This window comes from Myxine glutinosa, chromosome 2 (assembly GCF_964187855.1).
Source record: "Myxine glutinosa chromosome 2, kmMyxGlut1.1, whole genome shotgun sequence".
Lineage (NCBI taxonomy): Eukaryota > Metazoa > Chordata > Myxini > Myxiniformes > Myxinidae > Myxine > Myxine glutinosa.
The window spans coordinates 2735925-2760468 of NC_136262.1; the positions used below are offsets into that span (position 1 = coordinate 2735925).

The 24544-nt window shown below is 42.6% G+C and overlaps 1 protein-coding gene across 2 annotated transcripts in view; it reads right to left on the reverse strand.

Moving 5' to 3' along the window:
* The window catches only part of LOC137422091 (cadherin-17-like), a 327803-nt gene that overhangs the window by 180281 nt on the left and 122978 nt on the right, over window positions 1–24544 (reverse strand). For both annotated transcript variants that reach the window (XM_068108842.2, XM_068108841.2), the window contains exons 7-8: window positions 22048–22238; window positions 16937–17074 (exon numbers count right to left, since the gene is read on the reverse strand). In XM_068108842.2, the coding sequence (XP_067964943.2) occupies window positions 16937–17074; window positions 22048–22238 (329 nt within the window). The remainder of the gene's footprint in view (window positions 1–16936; window positions 17075–22047; window positions 22239–24544) is intronic.

A 24544-nucleotide genomic window follows, 5' to 3' on the forward strand; every position in this document is an offset into this window, starting at 1 on the left:
CTTAAGGCCGAAAAAAATATATTGCTGGTCTCTGGTCAGACCAAAGTTCCAGAATTGATGCGGCGATGCGGTTTTTTTTTTCTTTTTTCTTTTTTTTTGAAAAGCATGGATTGCACATATAGAGGTGTTTTTTGTGTCCTCATGCCTTGCGGTCCTCGTCATCTGCTGTGGCGCCGTCCAGAGAGAAATGAAAGACAGCCAATGGGACTTGTAGGCCTTTTTTTTTGTAAATAATGAACACAAGCTTAAGTTATTTTAAAATGTATTTATTCTGAAAATTATTAAGTTCTTCAAGCATATTATAGACTGCCATTTCGATCTCGAGATCGCCTCGCCGTACCGTTAAACATTCCAATGCGTCGATCGCGTCAACACTGCGCATGCGCAAGTGGTCTAACAGGCCGATGGTCTCCCACGATCTCTTCTCCCTGTCCACCAGATTATCACAGACACTTACTACTTCATGACAAACGAGATAGGATACAGGCCTAACTAACGAGACCACCCACAGCTCTCTAGGCCTTCTGGTTGCTTCACATGAACCCGACAAAGAACGTCTTCGTTTCAATAAATGACAATATCCAGCCGACAGAGGCCTTGCATCGCGTGGGCGTCGTCCATGGCAACCGGTTCCGGCCGCCATCTTGGGTGGCATAAACAACATGGCGGGAAAGCTGTCGTTTCGTCAGACGGACCTGTCAGTTTACGCCCGTAGCTTGCCCGTTGAGGCGTTTTCGCGGTATTGCGAGAAACCGAGGCTGTGTCATCTGCCTGTGGACCCGTGTGGACCCACAAGTATGCCACACACACTCCACACGGACGCCACAAGTACGCCACACATACGCCACACACACTCCACAAGTACGCCACAAGTACGCCACACACACTCCACACACACTCCACAAGTACGCCACACGTACGCCACAAGTACGCCATACATATGCCACACACACTCCACACGTACGCCACAAGTACACCACACGTACGCCACACACACTCCACAAGTACATCCACAAGTACGCCACACGTACGCCACACACACTCCACACGTACGCCATACACACTCCACATGTACGCAACCAAATGCCTAATCCTGCTTTTCACTTCGCGAGCGAAGGTAACAACCTCATGAGCCATATTCTCACCTGAGAGCTGCAGTCAAGGCAGCTATGAAACCGTTTTAGCGTTGTGTCGTCCGGATGAAATCGGGCTGTACATCCGACAGCACAACAACTCTTTACCATCGTGTAGGGGGCAATTTATATGTGAGACGAGTTTCAAATTGCCGCCATGACATATGGTGGCAGAAGCAATGTTTTGCCACCCAAGCGGTCACGTGACTAAGACGATGACGTCACATGCAACTTCCCTATTGGATTCATGACGTCACGGCACACAAAACTACTCATATATTTGGAACGGCTGGTTGGATTTGGACAAACTAAACGCAGCTTTGTAGGGGAGAACCGTGCGCGAACGTCGATACCAAATTTGGAAAAAAACATTGTTGACGCGCAGGGTCAAAATCGATGCGCGCGCTGACCAGAGACCGGAAATATATTTTTCTCGGCCTAATATACGTTTTCACAGTATGTGTGTAATCTTCTAACTTCAGTCGCTGTCAGGACTGGTTCTCTCCGGGCACTGCGGCTTCCTCCACCAGAAGAAGTTAGCTTGCAGTAAGATCAGTGCCGACAGATCAGACGATAGCGCCGTTTCAACGGCAATGTGTGACTGTCGTTAATCAAACCGTGTCGATGGCGCTGATTGGCTGACCTAAAGTGACCTAAGCTGATCGCTGATTGGTCAGCTCACAAAATTTCGCAAATTCAGACCTAAAATGTCACCATTTGCATTCTGGATGAGATTAAAATTGCTAAAATTTACTTCTTGATTAATCCGGTGAATTCCCTCTCAACTTCGGATATTTCCGGCCATGAAAAACTATCCCCTACGGCCGCGAGATTTCTAAAAAATAATTCTTCGTCAATTTTAGAATATTTGACGCCGTTTTCAGCCTCCGAAACGTGTAATAAGCTTTTTTGAAGTATTTTTTCAAATGCTCGAATCTCATTGGTTCCGGTGTTTGGTGACGATTTTCGTGGAAGATAACGAGGTTGGTCTTAAAGTATTTTAATTACAAATTAGAGGTGCATAAGATTGTGAATCAAACAAAGACGGGCGAAACGAACTCCTATTGAACTTTTTCGCAATTTATTGTTTATGCATACTTCCGCATCCGCAAGATGGCGGCCTCCATTGAGCGATTTGGTGCGTCAAAGCTTCGAAATTCTCAAGCCAAGGGATCCAGCATAATCTGTTTTTTCAACATAATACGTACGCGTTCATTGACAACACCGGCTTCGCCGGCTGTAAAGGGGCCTTTTCTATGCCCCTGGCATTTTCCCAAGAATAATTATTATACATTCTAATTATTATACAAGAATCCCTGGTGTTGGGCTAGTGGCTAGGGTGCCGGCTTAGGATACTTAGGATCCTGGGTTCGAATCCTGGTCGATCGCTGAATTAACGCCAGGGGGGTTGACTCAGTCTGTCATCCTTCTGAGGTCGGCTAATTGAGTACCAGTTCACTGGTAATTCCCTGTTTGTCGTTAAAGGTGGCAAAAAGGGTTGGCGTCAGGAAGGGCATCCGGCCGTAAAACATTGCTTCAAAAAGGGGACCGAAAAACAACAACAACCACGGTTCCCGAAAAAGGCCAACCCCCGCTTTGCGGGGAAAAATGGCCTCAAAAGGTGGATTACATTCTAATGATCGAATCCCAGTTTTGAATGTATACGTGGCCTTGTAAATGCACTGAGAACACCGAGTTAAACATGTAAGAATAATATTAATGTGCAGATGTACGTTTCTACTCGATGGCCCGAATCATCGTGCTGGGCTATCGTGCCAGAATGAAAAGTTTAAAAGTAGGTCAAATTGGTAGAAGAAGCAACTTCAGAACAAATGCATCGTTCGGTGAATAAGTTGAAGCTCAAAAACGTCTCCAAGCACTGTGATCAAGGTGTTTTCATGATCACGCTGCAGCACGTTGAGGCACGTGGGCGGTTGGTGTGGGAAGGAGAGACGGGCTATTAGCGATGCCATCCAGACAATCGGGCTGCAAGGCCTACTAGAACGGAAGAGAATAAATCAGAAATAAAGACAAACAAAAATAGTCGAGCACAATGCTATAATGAGCATCGATGTTTTGCACCTGACTGTCGTGAAAGGAAAAAGAGAAAATTCAATTTGATTCTTCACTCGGATAAGACAATTGAACCCGAGTGAAGGTTCTAAAGGATAAAATGTACATTGAACGTGCTGTGAATAATGGTCCCTATGTATTCCGTATTTGGATTCATGGACATGTGACGTGACATTAAAGGGATCAGTTTAATGAGCTTTATTCAAATCATCAATTTGAAATTCGAATTTATAATTGGTCTAATGCACGGGATGTCAACTTCAGTTTACCTTTATACCATTTTATCATTGTTTCCATGGTTATTATTTGTATGAAGTATAAAATATCAGAGAGTACGCTGGTACTCTCTATGTAGGGATGGCGCGGGAAAAAATGTCGCTCCCATCTGCTACATACAAAACTAAACTTGGATTATCTTCTTTAAAAACTCGCTTAGGCTACATATGAGAGCCCACCTGGTCTGCTCACCTGATTGTCGAGGTAGAGATCAGTTTTCAGTTCTCCAGACCAAGGCAAAAGCAAAATAAATTGAAAAAACGGGATCAGTCAAACCCGGGAATTCATCTTCTTGTTCATAATAATAATAATAATAATAATAATAATAATAATAATAATCTTCTTCAGACGGCATATGGCAATGATTCTGCCACCATTCGATAGAGTTTTACTTCTTGCAACATCCTTTGGTATTATAATTCTCACAGCTTGAAAGAATTCCTCGAAATGTAGAGAAAACGACATTCCTATGTAAAATAATGTGACTGGGGTAGGCGTGGCTATGACTGTCAATCAGCTTGATGGGGGTGGAGCCTCCAGACACATTTGCCTCAGTGTCGGCGTTACGCGTGATAATGTTACGTGGCATCAAATAATATCAGCAGAAATATCATGTCTCGAGAAATGCCTTGTTTTTCATTGTTACATTTATGAAATAAAATAAATAGTGAGGTACCAGTGCGATACACCGCACACGGGACACGTGATCATGAACCCTCCAGTTACGGGTCAAGGTAAAAGCAAACCATGTGATCAATAAACCTTCTGGAGTCACGGTTTCTTGGCGCCAGATTCGTTACGTCGGCGCATCACTGATGGCGTCGTATAAACAGCCTGAGCAAGGAATCCACGGGAATTGAATCTACTACTAGTACCGACTGCAAAGCCGCAATGAGCCGGCGAAGCCAAAGCCTCTTGCCACTATTTTACCCATCACTATGGCATCAGTAGGTTAGGTAGTTGGTAGTAGGTAGGTGTAGTAGGTACCGTACCTGGTAAGACTTGGTAAAAGAGAAGAGCAGACAGTCCTCCCCAATACCTGCATACCTCTTGCCACTATTTTACCCATCACTATGGCATCAGTAGGTTAGGTAGTTGGTAGTAGGTAGGTAGGTAGTTGGTAGTAGGTAGGTGCAGTAGGTACCGTACCTGGTAAGACTTGGTAAAAGAGAAGAGCATACAGTCCTCCCCAATACCTGCATACAATAAATGTCACAAGAAGCTTAAGGAAGTAACGATACGATGTGCTAGCTTAAGGCCTATTTTAAGAAATTTTAACTAGGCTTAACATACGTTTTCACAGTATGTGTGTAGACTTCTAACTTCAGTCGCTGGCAGGACTGGTTCTCTCCGGGCACGGCGGCTTCCTCCACCAGAAGACGTTAGCTTGCAGTGATTAATTCGGTTAATTCCGTCTCAACTTCGGATATTTCCGGCCGTGAAAAACTATCCGTATTTCTAAACTAAATATGTAAACCGCTTATACCATATTTCTGGCCGTGAAAAACTATCCCATATGGCCGCGAGATTTCTAAAAAATAATTCTTCGTCAATGTTAGAATATTTGACGCCGTTTTCACCCTCCGAAACGCATAATAATATTTTTTCAAATGCTCGAATCTCATTGGTTCTGGTGTTTGATGACGATTTTCGTTGAAGATAACGAGGTTGGTCTTAACGTATTTTAATTACTAATTAGAGGTTTCATTAGATTGTGAATCAAAGAACGACGGGTGAAACAAACTCCTATTGAACTTTTTAAATTTGTTATGCATACTTCCGCATCCGCAAGATGGCTGCCTCCACTGCGCTTCGGATTCTCGAGCCAAGGCATAATCAGGTTTTCAACATAATACGTACTCGTTTATTGACAACACCGGCTTCGCCGGCTATAAATGGAGGTGTGTGTGTGTGTGTGTGTGTGTGTGCGCATGTTTGTGTGTGTGTGTGTGCACCCATGTTTGTGTGTGTGTGTGTGTGTGTGTGTGTGTGTGTGTGTGTGTGTGTGTCATACTTTTTCACTTCTATAAATTAATTACGTACTATTCAAATGTGCCTTTTAACCCTTTAGACTGCTGAGACCCCTTAGTCTTTGGAAGACCCTTTAACACTTGACCCAAAAGACCCCCGAGGACCCAAAAGACCCAGATGAACCAAAAGACCCCGATGACCCAAAAGTCGTTGATGACCGAAAAGACCCACATGACTCAAAAGTTCCCGATGACCCAAAAGACCCAGATGACCCAAAATACCCAGATCACCCAAAAGTCCATGAGGCCCCAAAAGTCCCCGAGTACTCAAAAAACCCAGATGACCCAAAAGTCCCCGAGGACCAAAAAGACCCAGATGACCCTGATGACTCAAAGTCCCCAAACACCCAAAAGTCCCCAAAAACCCAAAAGTCCCCGAAGATCCAAAAGTCCCCAATCACAATTTGGTCCAATGGACCAACGGCCCCCCGAGTTTAATAAATATTTGAACTGACATTAAGTGTTTCCTTTCATCTTTGTTTTGGCATACTGGATCGCCTGGAGTGGTCAATGGTCAATTAATTGATATTTAAATATAAAGATCCTCGTTTCCTTCTGTCTATGCCCTATTAGTATTACCTATAGCTACTGGGATTGGGGATTTGGGAGAGAGAGGTGGGAGCAGGGGGTGGAGGGGGAACAATTATGTTCCTTTAAAAAAATTTAAAATTATTCCAGACACCCTCAGTACACCACTGGTGAACACGTCTATGAAGTTTGTACTACAATATGAATATGAATGATCGTTTTAAGGCCATTTTCACCCGCTAGAGCGGGGGTAGCCTTGCGGGCATCAGTAGTGGTAGACTGGGTCAATTTTCTAAAAATGTGCTTATTTATAGTGATTTTTTTTTTTTTTTTTTGTATACAAGATCGAGGCTCGTGAAAGAGCAAACATTAATCACACAGAAAGACAAACCGACACATAAAACATATAACATCGGGAGCGGTAGACAAGATGGGGAGAGAGGGGGAAGGACACGAACACAACATTTGAGAGCAGGGACCGAGAGACATGGAGACATGGAGAGATCTGTGAGAGGGAGAGGGCTTTGGGGGGGGAGGGGGCATGGGAAGGGGGGGGGGTGGGAGAGGTATAAAACGTATGGACACTGCCGGGACTTCCAGGAAAGAAGTTGGAATTTCAAACAAGGTGGATCTGGGGTGAATTAGCGGGGGTAGAAAAGATCAAGGTTTTGGATGGGGGAAGATAAGAGATGGTGGTGAACAGCTGTTTTAAAGACCTGGAGGGATGAGTGGGATTGAAGGGAGTGAGGGAGTTTGTTCCAGAGGCGGGAGAAAAGAGGAATGAAAGAGTGAAGGTGAGCAGAGAGCCTAGATTTCGGCAGTTTAACCAGAAGAGGGTTGCAGGCAGATCTTGTGCGACCTGAAGGAATATTTGATCGTTGACCAAACTTTGACCAAACCCTCTCCTTCGACAAATACACTAAACAGATCACAAAGTCAGCCTTCTTTCACCTGAAAAACATTGCCCGTCTCCGCTCATCCCTCTCCTCCACGGCTGCAGAAACCCTCATCCACGCCTTCATCACCTCCCGTCTGGACTACTGCAATAGCCTCCTCTATGGTTCACCCTCAAAAATCACCAATAAACTCCAATACATTCAGAACTCCGCTGCCCGTCTACTCACCCATTCCCGGACCCGTGACCACATCACCCCCGTCCTTTACAAGCTTCACTGGCTCCCCATCCCCCAGAGAATCCAGTACAAAATCCTCCTCTTGACATACAAAGCCCTCCATAACCTGGCCCCATCCTACCTGGCTGACCTCCTCTCCAGACACACTCCCACCCGCAACCTCCGCTCTGCTGGTACCAACCTCCTGACCCCCTCCATCCGGACCAAATTCAGATCCTGGGGGGACAGGGCCTTCTCCATCGCTGCTCCCACCCTCTGGAACTCACTACCTCACACCATCAGAGACTCCTCCTCACTCACCACATTCAAAACATCACTAAAGACCCACCTGTTCAACACTGCATTCAACATTCAACCCACAGCATTTAACCCCTGACTATCTCTTCTCCTTCTCCCTCCTTTTGCTTTAAATATTTCCCTATTGATTCTTGTCTTTTTGCAATTGTTGTTTTCATGTATTGTTATGCATTATGTTTGCCACTCTGTCAAAGCGCCTTTGGGCTTCTGGAAAAGCGCTATACAAAATAAATGAATTATTATTATTATTATTAATGTATACTGCCTTAGTGCGAACTCTGCAAGAAGTGCTTTTCTTCACAAGTTAGCAGGTTTTTAAAGCACTATTGACCTGCCCATGTTGGTTTGTTTGGGGGGAGACTACAACTGTATCCTCAACCCACAACTTTATAGAAACACTCCTGAGCCTCATCCACCGAGTGCAAGGCCTTTGGCACAGCTCATTAAAAAATTTCAACTTGTGGATGTGTGGCGGGTACAGAACCCTAATATCCGGCAGTACACGTGGGTTTGTGCCGCAAGAAATCTTTTGACAATGGCTCGTTTGGATAGAATTTATGTTAACCATGATAAGGTAAATCTTGTCAAGAATTCATATATAAGGCCATCTGGTTTTTCTGATCATCACATGGTTGTTGTTGTATGTGGCCTACCTCATCACGTGTGTAGAAGTGCATATTGGACTTTCAATGTCAAACTTTTACAAAGTGAGCATTTCAAAGAAGCATTCAGAATGGTATGTAAGGAATGTGAAATGCAAAAGTTTTCCTACCTAAATTTAAGGCAATGGTGGGATTGCACAAAATCCCAAATTAAGTGTTTTTGCCAGCAATACTGTCGTTATAATACCTGTAACACACTCGGTGTGATAACTGGTGATCTTTTCTTTTCTGGTGATCTCAAAGCTCTCTCTCTCTCTCTCTCTCTCTCTCTCTCTCGCCCTCTCTCGCCCCCTGCCGGCTGTTGCGATTTGGGTGTGGCGTCATGGCGGCTGTGAGCAACTGCTCTGTGTTGTTGTGAGTCCTTTGTGTGTTTTTCTCCTCTGCTGCCCTACCCCTCCCTCTCCTTTTCCATCCTGTGTGCTTTGGCGTTTTGTTTTCATCTTTTCTGTACCTTTGTCAGAGAGAGAGAGAGAGAGAGAGAGACAGACAGACAGACAGACAGAGACAGAGCGCGCACATTTCGGTGTTGAGAGGGTCCTAAGCCGGCGGTCTGGCATGGTTACGGGGGGGGGGGGAGGTCTTTTCTTCACTTTGTGGCTGTGTTTAATGGCTTTAGGCTATAGCTGATCTGTTTGTTGGTGTTCGACAAACATTGGGTTTTCTCGGTTCTCGGTTATGAATGTGTCTTTGGTCGAGTTAGAATGGCGAGCGAACGTTTCCGCATTGATACGTACGAATCGCTAACTCGTAAACACGGGCTAGTTTGTGTTCCTCCCAACGAGGTGGAAATTAACGACGTGCTTTCCGCCATTGGAAACATCGTTGGTGCACACAGTATTCGCGCTGCCTCCTGTATGAATAAGAAATTTGTCGTATTTTTGTCCGAGGAGCACATGGTAGCGAGTGTCATTGAACAAGGCTTGTTCATTGAACCGAACACGTTCCTCTCTGTCAGAAATATCCCGCCATTTATTAGAAATGAGGATTTACGCGAACAATTAAGCAAGTTCGGTAAGGTCGTATCGAGGATTTCGATGGTGCCGATGCGAAATGTTTGCGATCGATTCAAACATGTCATGTCCTTTAAGAGAGTGGTGTACATGATCCTGCCTGCACATGTAAAAACGCTCAATGTCGTGTTGAGTGTGAAAATCAACGGCTTTGAATACAAAATGTATGCCTCCTCGGAGGCTATGACGTGTTTCAAGTGTGGGGCTTACGGGCATGTGAGGAGTGCCTGTCCCAATGCGGTTACACCGCAGGAAAGCGGAGGATTGGTGAGGGGCGTCTCCTCTTCACCGCACACTGAAGTGAAGGGGAGGAGGCGGATCGAGCGGTTAACCCACCCACCGCACCGACTGCGGTGAGCGAAGCGCCAGATCCGACCACTCCGACCGGGGGGTGGGGGAGGGAGTGATAGATTTAGAACGTGAGGCTACTAACCCCGCCCCCCCCCCCCCCACCTAAGGTGGGAATGAAAGTGGTTGAACCCTCTCCCATTTCGTCCACGGTACACGACAGTGCGGACGATACCATGGAAGTATCCGTAGCGGACACCAGGAAAAAAGGTCAGAAGCGTTCAAGTGATGAATCCTGTGATTCCAAAGAAAAACAAAATAAGATTCAGATCGTGTCAGGCTCGCAGGACCTCCAGGGTGAGGCCTACACCGGAAACTCCTTGGCGGTAATGGAGATGGTACCAGAAGTGTGTGTACGTGAGGAAGATTCGCTTGCCCCACTTGCCGAGATTCTGTATGACCCGGAAAATAGTCGATCCTCTCAGGATGCGGTAAGTCCTTGTCCTGATAACCAAACTCACTCAGATGAGTTAGCAGCTGTATCAGCTAGTGAGGAAAAAATAGATAAAGGGGAAAGTCCTTACGACTGTGAGGATAACGTTAACCCTTCCCTGACAGATAAAAATGAAAGGGATGATGAGGTGGGGGACATACTTATAGCCACAGGTGATATGGTAAATTTGGAAGGGTCTGCAAAGAGCGCGGAGGTCCTTGACCCTGTAGAATTGCTGTTTCCAAAACGAAGTGCTCAACAAATAGTAGGAAAAGGTGCAGATCAAGACGAGGCACTTGATTTTGATGAAACCTCTTCTACTCCACTCTTTAGTGCTTTAAGTGCTCAAGAGAGTGAGGCAGGTGATGACAACACCATCACCATGGTTTCTCAAGAAAATGTTATTAAGTTCCTTGATGAAACTTTCAGGAAAAGAAATGTAAAAATCAAAGACTACTTTCCGAATCTGCATGATTTTATTTTGACTGCAAAGAACATGATTCGTGAACCTTATCAGGTTAACATGTCAGAACCTCAATTCCAGAGGCTAAGAAAATGTGTAACTCGAGTGGGTAAGGAACTTTATGAATAGTTAACAGAGTGGAGATAAAAGTAGCATCCTTAAACATCAACGGTGGTCGCAGTTGTGTGCGTCGCCTCCAGGTGTTTCAAATGTTTCAGAATGAAAAAATTGATGTGCTGATGTTACAAGAGACGCATGCAAATCAGTCTTCTGAGGTTGAGTGGCGTAAAATCTTTAAAGGTTGTCACTTTTTCTCCAGTGCTTTCGTTGATGCCAAGGCTGGTGTGGCAGTAGTGTTACATCCTAGAATCCAGCCGTTGGAGATCAGATGTAGGGAAATTTGCAAGGGCCATTTACTATCTGTGGAGTTTGTCAGTGGTAACCAAAAGATTTGCACGACTAATGTATACTGCCTTAGTGCTAACTCTGCAAGAAGTGCTTTTCTTCACAAGTTAGCGGGTTTTTAAGCACTATTGATCTGTCCATGTTGGTTTGTTTGGGGGGAGACTACAACTGTACCCTCAACCCACAACTTGATAGAAACACTCCTGAGCCTCATCCACCGAGTGCAAGGCCTTTGGCACAGCTCATTAAAAACTTTCAACTTATGGATGTGTGGCGGGTACAGAACCCTAACATCCGGCAGTACACGTGGGTTTGTGCCGCAAGAAATCTTTTGACAATGGCTCGTTTGGATAGAATTTATGTTAACCGTGATAAGGTAAATCTTGTCAAGAATTCTTATATAAAGCCATCTGGTTTTTCTGATCATCACATGGTTGTTGTTGTATGTGGCTTACCTCATCACGTTTGTAGAAGTGCATATTGGACTTTCAATGTCAAACTTTTACAAAGTGAGCATTTCAAAGAAGCATTCAGAATGGTATGGAAGGAATGTGAAATGCAAAAGTTTTCCTCTCTAAATTTAAGGCAATGGTGGGATTGCACAAAATCCCAAATTAAGTGTTTTTGCCAGCAATACTGTCGTTATAATACATGTAACACATCGTACATATAACACGGTATGATATCTGCCTTAAAAAATGATATACTTTATTGTGAGCAGAAATCTGGAATGTCCAACGAAAATGTCCAGCAGTTGTCAGAGAAAAGAACACTACTGGCTGAAATGGTGAAAGAGCGTGCATCTGGTGCTTTCGTCCGACTGCGAATGGACAATATCCAACTTGACAAACCCAACAAAGACTTTTTCAATTTGGAAAAGACAGCCATGATCCCTCAACACATTCACGCTTTGTGCTCTTCTGCCCGTGCGCTTCTGTCTTCTCAAAGTGACATCAAGAATGAATTACGAAACTTTTATTCAAAGCTGTTTGCCTTGAGAACGGTGAACCAGGAAAACAGAAACGGGATGTTTGAACTGCTCCCATCTCTGTCTGAAGACCAGCACCAACAACTGGAGCCTGGCATCTCTCTTGGAGAACTTACTGCTGCTCTTAAAGGAATCCAAGATGGGAGAGCCCCTGGACTTGACGGCCTCCCAGTTGAATTTTACAAGGCCTTTTGGGACATTCTAGGCCCTACTCTACTTGACATCTTTCATGATAGCCTTGAACAAGGTGAATTGCCATTAAGTTGCTGGAGGTCAGTTTTGTGTCTCCTTCCAAAAAAAGGGAACTTGCAAGACGTCACAAATTGGCGGCCTGTGTCACTCCTAAATACGGACTATAAAATATTGTCGAAGGCGCTCGCGATACGTCTAAAGGAAGTCATCCCCCTTTTGATTGATATTGATCAGTCTTATTGTGTTCCTGAGCGTTCCATTTACGATAACATTTTTTTGGTGAGAGACTTGATCAGTCTCAGTCGTGCTCCATCTCATGGTTTTGGTTTGGTTATTTTAGATCAAGAAAAAGCTTTTGACAGTGTTGACCATTCTTTTTTGTTTGCTGTACTAAGGAGAGCTGATTTTGGACAAAATTTTGTTTCCTATGTTAAGTTGTTGTATGAAAATGCATCCTGTCTGTTGAAGGTAAACAACAGCTTATGTCGCCCTTTTCCCTTTCAGCGAGGCATCCGTCAGGGCTGCCCGCTTTCAGGTATGCTCTTCAGTCTCTCGGTCGAACCTTTACTAGTGGAAGTCTCCTTAACTCAGTGGAAGGAGTCTCCTTAACAAAAAACTACAAAATGGTTACTTCAGCTTATGCAGATGACATTTGTGTTGCTGTTTCCAGCCAAAATGATGTGGGGGAGGTCTTTCGATGTCTGTCCCAGTTTGAGCTCGCTTCCATGGCAAAAGTAAATTGGAACAAAAGTGTTGCCTTATGGGTGGGCCCCAGTCCACCTTCCTCAGCTCTGCCTGTGTTACCAGGAGGAATGCAGTGGAACAAAGAGGGGTTTAAATATTTAGGGTTATTTCTCGGAGTCCAAGCATATGAACAAAAAAATTGGGAGGGTTTCTTGGAAAGAATTAAGCAGAAACTGGCTAGATGGAAATGGTTGCACCACCTTCTATCGCTTAAGGCAAGGGTGACAATAATAAATAACCTGGTGGTTCCTTTTATTTGGCATAAAGTTATCCCCCTCCAACCTCCGAGATACTTGGTCACAGGCATTCAGAGGGTTCTAACTCAGTTTTTCTGGGGAGGCCACCATTGGCTTGGACCAGACATGGTGTGCAGACCCCGAAATGCAGGTGGCCAAAGCTTGATACATGTTCCGAGTCGCATAATGGCTTTCCGCATGTTGACGATAAAGCATTTATTGTATGGTGAGTGTGTCCCGTGGCGGCCTCTCACAAATGCTTGGCTGCAGGAAGCAGATGGGTTGAAGTATGACCGAGAGCTCTCGGTGTGTGTCTTCTCAACAGTGTGTCTGTTGAGAGTGTGTGAAAACAACAGTGTGAGTGTGCAACAGTGTGAAAAAATCAACAGTGTGTCTTCTCAAAGTCAGATGGTTGTGGTGTGTTTCATGTGATGGGGAAAAAAGTTATTTATGGGATATGCCAAGAGGTGCTTATACCGGGTTTCACAAAACCTTAAAAAAATCGGTGGGAGGAGATCATTCCGGCTAGTTCGTTCCTATCTCCAGTGTGGAAAGAGATGTATAGGTCTCCAACTTTAGGTCGAACCGGAGACTTAAATTGGAGATTAGTTCATCAGGCCCTGGTCACCCAATACTTACTTAATAAGTTTGATCCCTCTGTACAGAATGTTTGTCCTTTTTGTGAAGAGGCTGAAAATGTGACCCATGCTTTCGTGAAATGTAAGAGATTGGTACCCCTTTTTTGTTTCCTCAAACAGTTATTTTATAAATTTAAGTTTGTTTTTTCTGTTGCAATTTTTGTGTATGGCATTGAAAGGAGCACCAAGAGCAAGACAGCGGGCCCTTTCTTGAATTTTCTGTGTGGAATTGCTAAACTTGCAATTTATAAAACGAGGAAGATCAAATTGAGTGGCAGAGATGAAAATGTGCTCTTTTGCTTTAAAGGAATAGTGTCGGCCCGGATAAGTTTCGGCAGTGTGAACGACGATTTTTGTACAGATGAGGTGTTGTTTGTTTTTGTAAATTTTACTTATGCTCAATGTCCACATATACATGTATATACATCCTTTATGCTTGTAAAACTTTCTTTTTTTGTAAAAAAATTTGCGGTGTTTTTCCGTGTGTTATTTGATACTTTTATAATAAAAACACATAAAAGTCTTTCCTCTCTGGTGATCTCAAAGCTCTCTCTCTCTCTCTCTCACTCTCTCTCTCTCTCTCTCTCTCTCTCTCTCTCTCTCTTTCTTCTGTGGTGATCTCAAAGCTCTCTCTTCTCTGGCGATCCCCTCAAAGTCGTTTCTGCACTGGCACTCTCTTGCATTAACATCTCTTCACATGAGCCACATTAACTGTCAACAGTGTGAGATAAGCTGATAAACCTCCAATGGTGAAGCTAATTGCTGGCTTTCACAATGCAGATTCGACATACATTCTCCTGGTGTCTTGAGCTGAAAGGCCCTCATGTGTGTTTTCGAAAGAAGGACATTTAAACAAACAACAGAGGAAAGAACATAAAAACACACAGCCAGAGGATTGATGTGGGGGATAGAACAACAGTAGGGCAGGGAAAACAAATATCTAGGTGCACGTAATAGCAACGCATATCTGACCTCACAATGAATTGCGTTATGGTTATTCGAAATAAATATTAAGGAGATAACTCAACAATACTAATCCGTTATATTAACCCCTAAGATGGTTATTCGAAATAAATATTAAGGAGATAACACAACAATACTAATCCGTTATATTAACCCCTAAGATGGTTATTCGAAATAAATATTAAGGAGATAACTCAACAATACTAATCCGTTATATTAACCCCTAAGATGGTTATTCGAAATAAATATTAAGGAGATAACTCAACAATACTAATCCGTTATATTAACCCCTAAGATGGTTATTCGAAATAAATATTAAGGAGATAACTCAACAATACTAATCCGTTATATTAACCCCTAAGATGGTTATTCGAAATAAATATTAAGGAGATAACTCAACAATACTAATCCGTTATACTAACCCCAAAAATGGTTATTCGAAATAAATATGAAGGAGATAACTCAACAATACTAATCCGTTATATTAACCCCTAAGATGGTTATTCGAAATAAATATTAAGGAGATAACTCAACAATACTAATCCGTGATATTAACCCCTAAGATGGTTATTCGAAATAAATATTAAGGAGATAACTCAACAATACTAATCTGTTATATTAGCCCCTAAGATGGTTATTCGAAATAAATATTAAGGAGATAACTCAACAATACTAATCCGTTATATTAACCCCTAAGATGGTTATTCGAAATAAATATTAAGGAGATAACTCAACAATACTAATCCGTTATATTAACCCCTAAGATGGTTATTCGAAATAAATATTAAGGAGATAACTCAAAAATACTAATCCATTATATTAACCCCTAAGATGGTTATTCGAAATACATATTAAGGAGATAACTCAAAAATACTAATCCGTTATATTAACCCCAAAGATGGTTATTCGAAATAAATATGAAGGAGATCACTCAACAATACTAATCAGTTATATTAACCCCTAAGATGGTTATTCGAAATAAATATTAAGGAGATAACTCAACAATACTAATCCGTTATATTAACCACTAAGATGGTTATTCGAAATAAATATTAAGGAGATAACTCAACAATACTAATCCGTTATATTAACCCCTAAGATGGTTATTCGAAATAAATATTAAGGAGATAACTCAAAAATACGAATCCGTTATATTAACCACTAAGATGGTTATTCGAAATAAATATTAAGGAGATAACTCAAAAATACGAATCCGTTATATTAACCCCTAAGATGGTTATTCGAAATAAATATTAAGGAGATAACTCAAAAATACTAATCCATTATATTAACCCCTAAGATGGTTATTCGAAATACATATTAAGGAGATAACTCAAAAATACTAATCCGTTATATTAACCCCTAAGATGGTTATTCGAAATAAATATTAAGGAGATAACTCAAAAATACGAATCCGTTATATTAACCCCTAAGATGGTTATTCGAAATAAATATTAAGGAGATAACTCAAAAATACTAATCCATTATATTAACCCCTAAGATGGTTATTCGAAATAAATATTAAGGAGATAACTCAAAAATACGAATCCGTTATATTAACCCCTAAGATGGTTATTCGAAATAAATATTAAGGAGATAACTCAAAAATACGAATCCGTTATATTAACCCCTAAGATGGTTATTCGAAATAAATATTAAGGAGATAACTCAAAAATACTAATCCGTTATATTAACCCCTAAGATGGTTATTCGAAATAAATATTAAGGAGATAACTCAAAAATACTAATCCATTATATTAACCCCTAAGATGGTTATTCGAAATACATATTAAGGAGATAACTCAAAAATACTAATCCGTTATATTAACCCCTAAGATGGTTATTCGAAATAAATATTAAGGAGATAACTCAAAAATACGAATCCGTTATATTAACCCCTAAGATGGTTATTCGAAATAAATATTAAGGAGATAACTCAAAAATACTAATCCATTATATTAACCCCTAAAATGGTTATTCGAAATAAATATTAAGGAGATAACTCAAAAATACGAATCCGTTATATTAACCCCTAAGATGGTTATTCGAAATAAATATTAAGGAGATAACTCAAAAATACGAATCCATTATATTAACCCCTAAGATGGTTATTCGAAATAAATATTAAGGAGATAACTCAAAAATACTCTGTTATCTCAACGTTATGTTATCACTCAACAATACTAATCTGTTATATTTACCCCTAAGATGGTTATTCGAAATAAATATTAAGGAGATAACTCAAAAATACTAATCCGTTATATTAACCCCTAAGAATCATTCCCACTACAATATGGACGGATTCAGAATACGTTTCATCTGAAGTTGATACCGACTGCACACCATTTTTTGTAAGAGGTGTTCAGTTGACTAATTGGCCTTACCTCGTCTTGCTGTTCCCGATCCAGTGGAAGGTGGACAAAGATTTCTCCAGATTTCTCATCTATTCCAAAGAGATCCGAGTGTTGTGGATGTTTCTTTTCTCTGAGTTTGAAGTGAGCACTATTATCATTCCATTGAACCTAGCAGGCCAACACAAGAGATCAATTACGATGGTCAACCACAGCATAAGAAAAATCCAAAGCGCTTTTATCAAAGAATGTTAATAGGCCTAATCATACTAGGTTTCTGCCTGTAAATGCCAACATTGATTTTTACGCCAATTGTCTGCACAGAAAACCTTAAAAATCCATGAAGCATTGCGATAGTGTGAAAATGTGTTCAACCAGACAGAAAAATGGCCTTTCGTCCAAGCACCCGCATGCATACACAGTACGATAAACCGGGTGTTTCTGTATAAACCAACCACCGTTTAGAGGCCATTTTTCCCCGCAAAGCGGGGGTTGGCCTTTTCGGGGACCGTGGTAGTTGTTGTTTTTTTTGGTCCCCTTTTTGAAGCAATGTTTTACGGCCGGATGCCCTTCCTGACGCCAACCCTTTTTGCCGCCTTAAACGACAAACAGGGAATTACCAGTGAACTGGTACTCAATCCGGGTGTTTCTGTATGTTGGTTTCTATTTATAATATTAACGTGGGATTTTATTTTAACGTGGCAGACCTTGTTTTCAGAGCAAGTAGAATTTGAGCAGACAGGACGGTGCAATGAACCATTTAACAGAAACTAAAAGAGTAGGCCATTGTGCGCCTTCCCCAATGGGTTAGGGTTAGGGTTGTTAGGGTTAGTTGTTAGGGTTCGGGTTGTTAGGGTTAGTTGTTAGGGTTAGGGTTGTTAGGGTTAGGGTTGTTAGGGTTAGGGTAAATTCCTTTCCCAATGTTCACTGTGTTTTTAGCAATGGTATACACAACATATCGACTTTCGTTCTTAAATACCGCTCAGATACAGCTTCGGCATACATCGATTTAGTACTCGATTAACTTCAGAGTGTGATAGATACCTTTTGGTGACAGTCAGGGACCAAAGTGACAACTACAGTAAATAGAGATCAGATGTCGGAGATGGAAGAGAATATTGGGGAAAAAGGTGAGAGGGTATATCATTATGTTTTTCCATTTCTGAAACAAAAACATGACTTTGATTCCAGTGAAATCAGGGAACTCATGGATCACTGGAAACATCTGAAATTCCAGCTGTGAAATAGAGAGAAAAGGACGAGTACGTTGGTGCTGAGTTTTGCGAGTGCAGAACCATTCACTCCTTCATGGGGGGAGGAAAATCTTTTTGATTCTCCTGTGTATCTATCTATAATTCCAGTAATCTCTGTGTGTTTGTTTGTTTGTACGTTTGTTTGTTTGTTTGTCTGTGACCGCTGTTTCTCGACAACCACGGGTCCGATATACTTGAAACTTGCCAGGTATATTGCTGGGGACCCGAGGATGTGCCTTTTCAAGGTTTCATATTAATCGGACAATTACTTACCGAGCTATGTCCAAAAAACGATTCAACCAATCAGAGAGCAGCGAGCTATCGCGTGTGCCGAACGTGGCGAACACACTCTGCCTCGGATGGCACATTTGAGAGCGTATTCATTTATTTCACGTTTGCAAACTATGTTGGCGTTAAACTATGTTTTAAAACTAATAAAAACGAATTTGCGATTCATCGTAACTGCGATATACGACCTTCCGGACAGTGAGGACTGCACTTCCGGCATCCAATCACAGAACGCGTTATTGCGTAGGCGTGGCCGATGTGAGAGCGAGCTGATGCTGAGCCCAGCGCGTGCGCCATTACGGTACGTAATTCGATTTCTTCCGGAGAAAATAATAATTTCTCGATAGAGGGGGGATATAAATAGAGGGGGGGACCCCGGGGGGATTGTCACTGTACTCGCAAGCCGTTCGCCGTTCGCTTTGGCGTTGCGAATGGACCAAAACATTTCATGAACCAAACCATTTCATGTAAAGCGTTCGCCGTTCGCTTTGGCGTTGCGAATGGACCAAAACATTTCATGGACCAAACCATTTCATGTAAATAGAGGGGGGGATATAATTTTAGATATAGATATAGTACGGGCATGCCCTAGTATATATAAACACGAGAACATAAGATCCATCACTTCGCTGATGGGAATACCAATCTTTGTGTAATTTCTGAAAGAAACGGTGGTTGTTAATGGATAAGAAATTAAATTAGGCGGTGTATAGATACTGGCCTAGCGATACACTCAGGGGGAGTGAAGAAGTTGTGAATAAGACATTTATCACAGCAATTTTAGATGCTGAATTGTGAATGATATGCAATAACACACCAAGAGGAAGATCAAAATAAAAATAATTTGTCACTCCCCCTCTCTCTTCTTTCTTTTCATCAATGGCAGCAAACAAACTCTGAGATCTCCTCGACCCTGTCTTTGTCTAAATGCTAAAACAAACGGGGTTTTTCTGTTTCCTCGACATGGTTGTGATGGCTAATCTATGGAACAAAATCAAAAAAGGATTCCTGGGAGATCCTGCCGTTTGTGTGGGGACAACCAGGGTCGCAAGTTGGCGTTTGCAGTTTCGCCACGTGTGCCCATGTACCCACACGCAAAGTTCCCTCCCGTTTTTGCATGAAAAACCTTCCTGGAAGTTCCCTGAATCCAACATCGTTGGTTTCATTGAAATCCGTTTATCTGCTGTCAGGTTATAGCACGGCAAACAGACAGACACAATTCCATTTAGCCCCCGTTGGACTTGGTCTGAAATGGGGTTTATGGATTGGGTATCTTCCATCGGTCCGTGTGTCCGTGCATCCGTCCGCAACCATATATCGCTCATGTATGGACCAATTTTGTTAATAATTGGCACAAAGACAATACATGATGAGATACATATGCGCTTCATTTTGCTTCACAATGCGATCAAAGATGGCCGACTGGCGGCCATTTTAATTGTAAAAAAAAAACGCGATGTTGAAAACGTCCTCAACCATTTCTCGGGCATGCAGTTACCGATCGTGTTCAAACTTAGCATACAGATAATGAATGATGGCTTACATATACACGTCAACTTGTTTCGAGATCAGATCGAAGATGGCCATCACTATTAATACCTCACCTCCTTAATAATAATAATAATAATAATATGAAAATACGCATTGCGTAGAGTGAGAGCTTCGTCGACAATGGTCAGTCGATCGAGTACGCAGCCCTCGCAAATATCTGTAGGCCTAGGCCTAGCTAGGCTAGGTTGTCTGATCTTGGGCTTAGAATTATAAATGAAGTCGGTGTAGCTGGCGGAAAACTGAAGTCGGTGTAGATGGCGGAAAACTGAAATCGGTGTACCTGGCTTAAATGAAGTCGGTGTATCTGGCGGAAAACTGAAGTCGGTGTAGCTGGTGGAAAACTGAAGCCGGTTTAGCTGGTGGAAAAAAGAAGTCGGTGTAGCTGGTGGAAAAAAGAAGCGGGTGTAGCTGGCGTAAATGATGAGTGGTTTCGAATTCAAAATCCGTTCTGTACAGTACTGTATTGTAACATATTGATTTTAATCACCAGGTGAAAATAATTTATCGGCCGCGCCAGACCAAAGCAAGATCACATGAGCAAGATGGCGGATCATGGAAGGGACAAGATGGCGGATCATGGAAGGGACATTTGAAATGACAACATGAAATTTTGTTCCCAAGGGAATAGGGAATGACAGTGAAATTTTGAATGGATTTACATATACATGCAATTGCCAGAGGTTCGCTTACGAAGCTCTCTAATACCTCGCCTCCCAATGCCATAATACATATACACCTCGCTATACCCACTGAGTACAAAGTATCTACAATATTGGTGGAGCTTTGTCCCAAATACAAAAATTTTGTTTGTATTGTTATGTTCACGGGCCGGTTAACGCCACTTCTGAACGGATGGACCAAAAAAGGCTTAAACTCTGAGGCTTTGGTAAAGTTATGGCGGTGTATTATGCTCGCACGTGCAGGCTGAGGAGAAACACGAGGCACCTTATATCATTTAAAAACAAACGGGTTTATTTCCAAAATACAACAAAATACCTAGAGAAGATGAATTCTATAATAACTATGTACAATGAGGTAAAAAAAATAGGAAAATAAATCCTATAAAAACGAAGGTGCCTCTCTCCAGCCACAAGCACAGATGGGGTGGTGGATAAGACCGGGTGACTTATCTCTGGTGGCAGCGGATGAGGAGATGATGGGCAGGACGATGTGCTGGATGATCAGACAATCCTGACAACAAAGAGGTGCTGAGGAGACGAATAGGACGATGACCAGGCAATGGGGGAAGATGACAACAGCATCAGGGCCAAGGCAGGCAGGCAGGACGACCTCCTTAAAGCTGTCCACCTTTCAATTCTCCTCAGAACTTTCTTGGTTCTCCTCACAAACTGCAAGCTCCCAAGCGCACTCAACTCACTCGATCCAGGCTTCTCCCCCTTCTCCTCAGAACAATCCCCTCAGAACAACCTCCTTGTCACAACACTCCCGTGTTCACCTCTCATGGCGTGACCCCTAAACAATCTTGGTGCTCTCCAAATCTCCTCAGAACCCTCTTCAGTACTCACACCAAGGAAGCTCTCGTCAGATCTCGTGCAGTTTCCTCACAAAACTGTTCCCGCTTCTCACAGCACACGGACCCGAGAGCTACTGGCTCCTCCCTCGTCTCCCTTGACAACCCTCCACCCATCCAGGCATTGGGCTCCATCCCCTTTTGAAGACGATCATAGCTCCGCCCCTCTCCCATTGCTTTCTGTTTCGTTCTTCTGGACCCATGTCAACTCTAACCCAGTGCACCCGGGGATGGTTACTGGGAGGTTTTACACACGGTTAATTAATCTTAATCTCCCTCTATCTTATCACAAACATGACCCTCCATATTGTGCACATTCAAACACAATCCTTAAGCTAACAGGTCCCCACTTCCTTTCACCAAGATTGCTTCCTACTCGCACATGGACCATGCTACTCTATACAGTTCTATGTCTTCTAAGGTAATGTCTAGCTGCCCACCCCCCCACCCCCTCCCATAAATGTAACAATATCATCAAAACATAGTAAACATGACGTCATTCAGCTGAAGCAGTGTTTTACCTTGAGGATCGGACTTTTGGGAACATAATTCTCAAGAACTTCCACAGGCTCTGGTGTGACCCACAGATTTGGTAGCAAGGTGATCCTGACTTCTGTAAGGTCTGTGTTTCCCAGATTGTTGTCACCTTTGTCTTTCACTGTTAGCATAAGTGTGTATTGATCTTCCTCAATGTGGTCAAGCAGCTTGTAACCTTGAAGAGAGCAAAGGAAATGCCAAGATGGTAACAACATAAAACTAGAGACAATCCCAAAATGAAAAGCCCATCCGTGTCTGCTTTGTACTCAAACTAACCTGATGAAAACAACAAAAAACAATTTAAATGCCTGGGACAGGTGGTATAGTTGACATAGGCATTCGATATATAGGAATGTGTAATTTATAAGTTTCCTGTCTGTGAACCAGGCCAGGTAAGGACATGGAGAGGGTATAATTAGGATGCGTCTTGGTTCATGTTTGGGCCAATAAACTCCCCCCTCACAGTCTGCTCCCTGAGTACATCATGGCTTCTGGCATGGCGCCGGCCATCACAAGGACCCGGTGGGTGCACTGCCAGGTGTCGCATCATTGGTCATTGGTATGGGCGGCGCCGGTGGCAACACCCCGTGACGTCACTACAGCAGGGGAGGCGATGTGCTACCTCATTCGGAAGTGTCAGGGGATGAGCAAAGAACGTTTGAAAGCACTGTGAGTGACCATGGAGGAGGTGCCAAAAGGTTGTACATGGACTCAATCATTACCTCCGCCACCGAAGGTGGATGGAGGTTATGTTTTCACCCCTGTCTGTTTGTCTGTCTGTCTGTCTGTGAACAAGATATCTCAAAAACTTGTGGATGGATTCGGACGAAATTTGGCAGAGAGATCATGTATGTGACATGGACGAATCGATTCGATTTTGGTGAAGATCTGAATATTAATTCGGATACGAGATTTATTTATTTTTAAGTGATTCTTCACCATTCAGAGATCGGGCAGAAAGCAATAAATAACATGATATTTGAAAAAGTTGTGGACGAGTTATGACAAAACTTGGGGGATGAGTTGGTTAGGTGACAAGAACAAGCCGATGATATTTTGGTTATATTTTACACACACTAATAAAGGGGTTCGACGATCATTTACTATTATCATTCACAAAACTACAGAGGCCGAGGCAATATAGAGCGGTTTTTTTTCTCCGTCAGTAGCACATTACCGGTATTGCAATGAGTTTGAGCTCTCGTACAAAAATACAAATGGTACCGTTGGAAAGGTTACACGTGGAAACATGCACAGACACATAAAACATGCAATAAATAAAGGGAGCGGGAGACGAGGGGGAGAGAGAGGGAAGCACTCAAGCACAACAACAGGAGAGAACAGGGACGTCGGTAGGTCTGTGGAAGAGAGAGGGCTGGTGGTGGGGGAGGGGGTGTACACTGTATAAAACCAATGAACACTATGAGGAATTTCAGGAAAGAAGTTGGAGATTGAAAGAGATGAATTTTGAAAGTTTTATTGGGGGTAGAAAAGATCAAGGTTTTGAATGGGGGAAGATAAGAGATGGTGGTGAACAGCTCTTTTAAAGACCTGGAGGGAGGAGTGGGATTGAAGATAGTGAGGGAGTTTGTTCCAGAGGCGGGAAAAAAGAGGAATGAAGGAGTGAAGGTGAGCAGAGAGACTAGATTTTGGCAGTTTAACCATAAGAGGGTTGCAGGCAGATCTTGTGCGACCTGTCGGAATATTTGGGGGACAGAGCACAGAGAGAGCTGGGGGAGCAAGGCCGGAGAGGAGTCGGTAGAAGACAGAGAGACCACCAACCTGTCTGCGGTGAGAGAGAGAAAGGCCCTCACAATCAGCTTCATCATGGGAGATTCCAATGATTCTGAAAGCTTTTGTTTCTCCAGCCTGAAGCTGAGCTAGGTGTGAGGCAGGAGCACCGGCCCAGAGGGGAGAGCAGCAGTATTCCATTTAGCTGCGGATGAAACTACGGAATGGTAATAATCCATTTACTTGGAACAAAAATTAGTTCCTGTAATCACAATTTTGCTTGTTTTAAAAGCCTGTGCTTCTGGCATTGAGGAATAAGAAGCACGACCACAAGCTTTAATGTAGTGGTTCCAACAGTGACATTAATTATTCTATCATAGCAGGTGCCCTTTACAAGACTGCGGGGAGCACACAAAAGGGAATATAATACTTCTCAAAGCAAAATAAAATATATAAAAGTACATGGAAACAGCACAAACACCAACAATTACAGGTTATAAAAGATCCTTTTTCGCTTAATTTGTATTAAATCCTCATTGAGATTTACACATCGGCACTCTTGGTATCATTAAAATATCGAGAGAGTTCATAGAACTTCTCACCCTGTGCAGTCTTGAGAAAAAGGACTTGGAAAAAGTGAAAGATTTAATTGGTCAAGATGATGAAAAATGCTGTAATATGTTGTCCAAGTACAGCTAAATGTGTTTTTAAAAGTCCCATAAAATGTGACTTGTGTTCTACAGTGTTCAA